At 60.2% G+C, this 6,000-nt stretch overlaps 1 protein-coding gene across 1 annotated transcript; it reads right to left on the bottom strand.

Moving 5' to 3' along the window:
- Positions 1 to 6: 6 nt before the first annotated feature.
- UPK3B (uroplakin 3B) lies at positions 7 to 5,802 on the bottom strand. The gene is made up of 6 exons (XM_019646828.1): positions 5,294 to 5,802; positions 4,988 to 5,137; positions 4,463 to 4,697; positions 3,100 to 3,179; positions 2,226 to 2,355; positions 7 to 1,730 (listed from the first exon to the last, which is right to left on the bottom strand). Exons 1-6 carry the CDS (start codon positions 5,376 to 5,378, stop codon positions 1,571 to 1,573), a joined length of 840 nt encoding a protein of 279 aa, XP_019502373.1. The 5' UTR covers positions 5,379 to 5,802; the 3' UTR covers positions 7 to 1,570.
- Positions 5,803 to 6,000: the final 198 nt, after the last annotated feature.

Genomic DNA, 6,000 nt, shown 5'->3' with positions numbered 1-6,000 from the left:
GCTGAAGTGTTTGCCTAGGAGGAAGCACTAAACCCACATAAGCTGCATTAGTAGCAGGCTTCCTGTCCCTACTATTATGGGTTTCCCTGTGACTGGTCAGGAGACGGGGGCACCCCAAAGTACAATTAGGGCTAGCAATCAAGGGGACAGGCTCAGGGCAGCTCTGGGGCTGGAGCTGGACAGAGCAAGGCCAGGCTGGGCCCATGTGTAAATGCTCCTCTTTGAAAACCAGCACCGGCACCACTCAGATGGAAAAGCCAGACCGCATTTATTCACCTCGAAAGAGGGGGTGGGATGGGGGGTGCGCTGCGTGCTGGGAGCTGTTGTCAGGCCAGTGATGGGTAATAGAGTGGGGACGGCAGTGGACAGAGCACAGAGCGCAAATCACTTGAGCCTGTTTATCTAGAAAACGGTGGCTGCTGTGCGGATTGGAAGGCACACAGTAGGTCCTCAAGCGGGAGCGTGATTGGTTATCCCTCTGGCCTGGCCGAGGTTGGGTATGGAGCCCTGACCTCGAGAGACCCCACTGAGTGGCGGCGGCTCTTTGCAATAAGTCACCTGGCCGGAGCCCGCGGGCCGCCAACAGCTCCCTGCTTGTCTGTGAATAGGAATGCGCATGCGCTGGGCTTGCGGCTACAGCTGAGGTGCACCGGCGCCCTCATGTGACTACAGTGGGTACCACCGCCCTTGTGGGCAGATGGACACTGGGGGAATGAAGCCTGTACTCCCCCGTGATAGGTGGTCATGGACCCCAGAGAGTCCATTGGGGTGATTGTCTGAAGGAGTGTGAGCCTGAGGGTAGGTGACAATCTGAGAGTGTGACAGCCCCCCAAACAGTAACAGGTCATATCTAGATACGTGGTCATCTGAGATCCAGAGCAGTCAGTGAGCTCCCCAAGATTTACCTGAGGCCCCATGTCTAACACTGTGTGTGGCAGCAGATACTCAACAAATGTTTGTGGAGTGCTAGTGAGCGGATAAGTGCATGAGCCTTCTGTGTATGCAAGGGGGCAGAAGTGGGGCCGGATGGTCATAATATGTGTCTACACTCTATCTGACCTTCCAGCCACCCACAGGAGAGGCCAGTGCCTCTGAAGCCTTCACTGCAGCCCCAGCCACTGGCAGGTGGGACAGAGGGACAGAGAGACAGAGGGAGGCTCAGGTCTCATACACCCCATGATGGGCCCAACTCAGCTCCCTTCACAGGACAGAGCAAGGCCCTCTGAGGTCCTCCTCCTGGGGCTTGGAAACTGGTCAGGTTGGCTCTTCACCCATTACCTCCAGCCCCACTGGCAGGAGGGCAGGTGGGACAGAGGTAGGGATGGAGATGGGGACTGGATGCCCAGCCTGACCACGGTCCTCCCCCAAACTCCCTTGCATGCCACTTCAGTTGTCTGGAGAGAGCAGGAGATGGGAAAGGCAGTCAGGGCTGCTGGTGGTGGGATTTCAGGCAGAGCGGGGAGTGTGATGGGGGAAGGGGCATGTAGGTGTAGGGACTGGGAAGGAGCATTTTGCCCTCACAAACCCCCTTTCCCCCCCCACTTCCCTAGCCCCAGCCACAAGGGCCAGGCTAGGGGCTGAAACTGGGGAGGGGGTCCAGGCTAGCCTCACAGCCCACGGGTAGGGTGGCGGCCTCACTGGGTGGGATGTGGTGAGTCATGTAGCGCTTGCCCATAAAGGAGCCAATCCGCAGCTGCTCTGGGATCTCCTCAGGCCACCACAGGCTGGAGCTAGACAAAGAGAGAAGAAAGAGCTGTGTCCCTGCCAGACGGCGCAGACTGCTACTTTGTCAGGGTGCCCGCCTCACTCCCAGATCCCTCCCCCTGCAGCCTCTGATCTCCCTTTTCTCCCATCTAGAGCCAGCTGGAGGCCTGCCTCCTCCAGGTGGTCACCCTGACTACCTGTTGTCAGTTCACTGAGATGACAGAGAGCTCACTGGAGAGGAAACAAGGCCCAGGAGGATAAGGGCCCAGGCAAAGGACACCCTGAGGGACAGAGGCAGAGCAAGGTGGCTCCTTCTCTGAACCTGTGGTCAGAGGAGCTGCTGAACCACCTTCCTGACCTCCCAGGGGAGAGACACTCAGGGTGGAAATTCCCTGCACAGCCCTCCCAGGGACACCTCCCAGTTCAAAACTGCAGGGTCAGGGATGCCTTCCAGGTGCTGGGGCCAGGGAGAGGGAAGGGGCTTCGTGTGGGGAAGGGGCTCTCGGGGTGTCACCACTCACAAGCGCACAGTGGAGGCTGCCAGGAAGGCCAAGAGCAGGAGGCCAGCCAGAGACGAGAGGATGGAGGTTATGACGATCATGTCACCACTTCGCCGCCCTGGCCACGTGTCGATGGAGCCTGGGGACTTCCCTGCACATACAGCAGCTGCTCAGAGGCTGCTCCTGGACCCATGCTCACACCCAAAGCCTGGCTACCTCCTGTCCCCAGACAGCCTCCTGAGCCCCATCCACCTGTCCATCTCAGACAGACATCTGTGCCCTGCCAGGCTGGACCACCCATCGCTCCAGCCTCTGCTTTGTTCTCACATTCTAGGCTGTTTCCACCAATGTGTTCACCCATGGCGGGCAGACTGGTGCTGACCATGTGGCTGCCCTGCTCCCTGAAGCCTGGCATTCAAGCACTTTAGAGACCAAGCCTCTACCCCCACCCCCGGCCTCTGCAGCCCATCTCCCAGGCATCCCCCACCCTGGACACTCTGGCCTTCACACGTGCAGTTTCCTCAGCCTGGTGACTCATGCTGGCTTCTTGGGGCCCTGCTGAGGGAAGCCTCCCAGAACCCGTGACCCTGACTGACCCTGGCCTCCTTCTTGCCCTGGCCCTTTTCCACCCAGCACTGCTGGGCCCGGGGCTGGCTCCCTGCAGGAGGGGAAGGCTGTTTCTGCCCAAGTCTGACTGAGCTGGGACCTGGGCACCCGAAAGTTGGCAAACATTTGGGGATGGACAGAGCTGGTGCCTGTGGGGGGTGGGCTGGACTTGAAGACTGCTGCCAGGTCCCCAGTCCCATGGCAGCAGGGGGAGGGGTTGGCTGAGCATGACCATTGCGCAGAGGGTGTCAAGCAGACTGAAGCCAGAACACCCCCTCCCCAGTGTTACCTTGGTGGAGAGTGATGGGTTCAGACCACCTGGTCTGGGCCCGGGGTGAGCCCCTGGCGTCCACCAGGAGGAACTTCACCCTGGGGAGAGGAGAAGGAGTGAGCCTCAGAGCCTCAACTGTACTGGGCAGGGTGCCCACTGCAGCCAGACCCCAGGCAGCTGTTCTGGGCCATGCTGTGGGCTTTTCCCGGGTATAGGGGAGGGGAGGGTACATCAGGACCAGCCATGGCCTGGCCCTCCTCTGAGAATTCTCTGAGAACTCTCTGGCCATGATGACTTGTCATCAGCCCCAGTCCATCAGAACCATTACTCTCCAGACACTCTAACAGGTTTAGGGGCCCCAGTTACTAAATATCACATATAGGTGCCTCAGGGTGCCTCAGTGGGGTGCATGGGCTGAGGGCCAGAGGCCTCTCAGAGAACTGTTGGCCCAGTGGAGTCTCTGAGGCCATAGAAGTCCCCTCATGAGGGGCGAGCAACCCGGGTGAAGGCCTAAGGACGGAGGAGTGTGTTCAGGGCACACTCAGAGCCCAGGTTCTCCGGGAGGGGGCAGGCTGGCACCGAGCGCACCAAGGGCTGTGTGGAGGAGCTCAGGGCTCAGGTGCAGGGACTACAGAGCTCTGGAAGTTTTCTGAGCATTGAGGGACCCAGGCAGGCTGGCACTGAGGGAAGCTGGCTCTGGTGGCTGCTAGGGATGGAACCTAGCCAGAGGATGGGCCTGAGTGAGGGGGGAGGGGACCTGGCTGGGCTGGGTGAAAGGGCAGAGGGAGGCGGTGGCCCAGCCCACACCACACCCACCTTCCCTGTGACCCTGCCCGGTTCTCCCAGCTGGACTTCTTCTTTCTGAGGATACCTAGCCTCGTCCTATGGCCCAGGAAGCCCTGGTCTGGACACCGCTTTCCCACCCCGTCTCTACCCTGACCTCACCAAGCCACTTGGCACCCTATGCTTCAGTCCCTTCACCTGTAAAAGTGGGTGGTTGTCTTCTCTCCTGCTTTCCTACCTCATATCCACTGACTGGGCCTGAATTCAGCCCTGGGCTGTTTCCCACCAGATCTACCCACGGGAGGGACAGTGGGCTCATGACTACAGCCCTGCAGATCCACCCCACCCCCATCAGCTCTGTGGTACCACCTCTTTCTCTTGGGCCCCCTGGAAAGACAGCATTCTGCTTGACCCTAGATGTAATCATTGCTGGTCCCCAGCCCCAGAGGAAGAAACCAAGGCTTGCAAAGGGGAAGGGCCTGCTTTAGCCTACAGCGAAGATGGGGCCTGGGAGAGGCTAGGGCAGGCAACCCTGGTTCCCAAAACCCCTTGTCTGCCAGCTCAGCCCCTGTCCCAGGCTCCAGATGGGGTGACCTACCTATAAGGTCCGAGGCCTGGGAGGGGGGCATTGCAGTAGGATGGCTGGTGGAGGTCAGCTAGGCAGTTGGGGTCATTGCCCACCCGCAGCACACGGGTGCCGCTGCCACCCACAAGGTCCTCGCAGGGCAGCTGGTCCAGGGACAGGGGCAGCGTCATGTAGTAGCCATCAGTCAGTAGCCGTGGGAAGGCTGGGATCTCAGCCAGTGTCTGTGGGTTCTGGAAGTCCCTGGAGGCTGCAGGGAGGGACAGACAGATGAGGCTGGCTGGCGGGTGAAGCCAGGCCTCTTTTGCGACAGCCCCTGGCTGTGTCCAAGGCCTCCAGCCCTGGTCAGTCCTCTATGCCTCAGTGCCCAGAGGGCCCCTACAGACACAAAGCAGGCTTTGTCACCCTCTCAGATCCCCCTGTCACTAAAGCCCAACTGTCAACCAACAGTGTCAAAAGTCATATGAGAGTCTCCCGGACCCTGTAGCTCTCCTCAGTCACACCGCTCACCCCAGGCCCCACACCTGCACCATGACACACCGTTGCTGAAGGCCACCACCAGCCAGATGGTGTCAGTAGCATTGACATGCCTGTCCAGCACACAGCGAGGCTGCTCCAAGGAGAACGTGGTGGCCGTGACCTTCCCTTCCAGGTCCCCAGCTGTTATCTGCGGCGTGTAGGGGATCAGCTCTGCGGCCATGGAGATAGGCATGAGGGTCCTGGGACCCACTGCCCCTGGGGCCACCTCTCCCAATGGGAGGGTGTGGAGTCCAATCACTCCAGCAGGTGCCCCAGCCCCTTGGGTCTGGCTGGTCAGGTGCTGCCAATCCCTGGACCCCTACTCACCCAAGTTCACGCAGGGCTGGGGCCAGACCAGCGCCACCATGAGGAATAGCAGGCACAGGCGAGGCTGCCTCTGGGGGAGCCCCATGTCCACTGCCTTCTACAACATCCACAGCTTGAGGCTGGTCTGGCTGCCTTCTGTAGCACCCCTTCCCCCAACACCTTAGGCCTGGAGAGCTGGTTAGTCAGGCTGCCAGGCTGCCCAAGGGCTGGAAAGACCTGAAAATGTGAATGCACCCCAACCCCTCCCCCCAGCCCAGCCCACCACAGGGAGGGATCTGGGCAGTGCTCTAGTGTGGGTTAGGCCAGGACTGAGAGAGAGGCCACCGGACCCCTAGACTGCTGGCCAAGCCACCTCAGATCCCATGTCTGCGTTTAGACCCACCCAGCCTCCCTACCTCCCAGCCCTGGGGAGGGTGGCCAATGTGTGGAAACATGGGCTCAGGGCCACATGCCTGAGATTCCTGCACCCCAGGCACCAGGAGACTCCCTCTGGTCTTCCATCCCCACCCAGGAGCAAGCCCTGGGCAGCTGCAACCTGTTCAGCTCCAGTCCCATCACGGCACCGCTGGCCCTGCCCTTCCTGCCTTTTCTCCACGAGGCCACATGCTCCCTCGTTCCTCAGGTCCCTAGTCCAAAGGAGGAACTTAAAGATCAGTTGAGCCCTTGACAGATGTCAAGCCCCTCACTTAATTATACCCTTTGGTTCT

This window comes from Hipposideros armiger, unplaced genomic scaffold, assembly GCF_001890085.2.
Source record: "Hipposideros armiger isolate ML-2016 unplaced genomic scaffold, ASM189008v1 scaffold_107, whole genome shotgun sequence".
NCBI classification, from domain to species: Eukaryota; Metazoa; Chordata; class Mammalia; order Chiroptera; family Hipposideridae; genus Hipposideros; species Hipposideros armiger.
This window is presented reverse-complemented; position numbering and strand designations above follow the sequence as displayed.

Bases quoted from the DNA above. Each gene is read 5' to 3' on its own strand.
- UPK3B (XM_019646828.1), bottom strand. From the start codon at position 5,378: ATGGGGCTCCCCCAGAGGCAGCCTCGCCTGTGCCTGCTATTCCTCATG. The intron at 4,698-4,987 runs GTGTGTCATGGT...CCCTCCCTGCAG, and splicing joins GGTGGTGGCCTTCAGCAACG to CCTCCAGGGACTTCCAGAAC. The intron at 3,180-4,462 runs GTAGGTCACCCC...TCCTCTCCCCAG, and splicing joins CCAGGCCTCGGACCTTATAG to GGTGAAGTTCCTCCTGGTGG.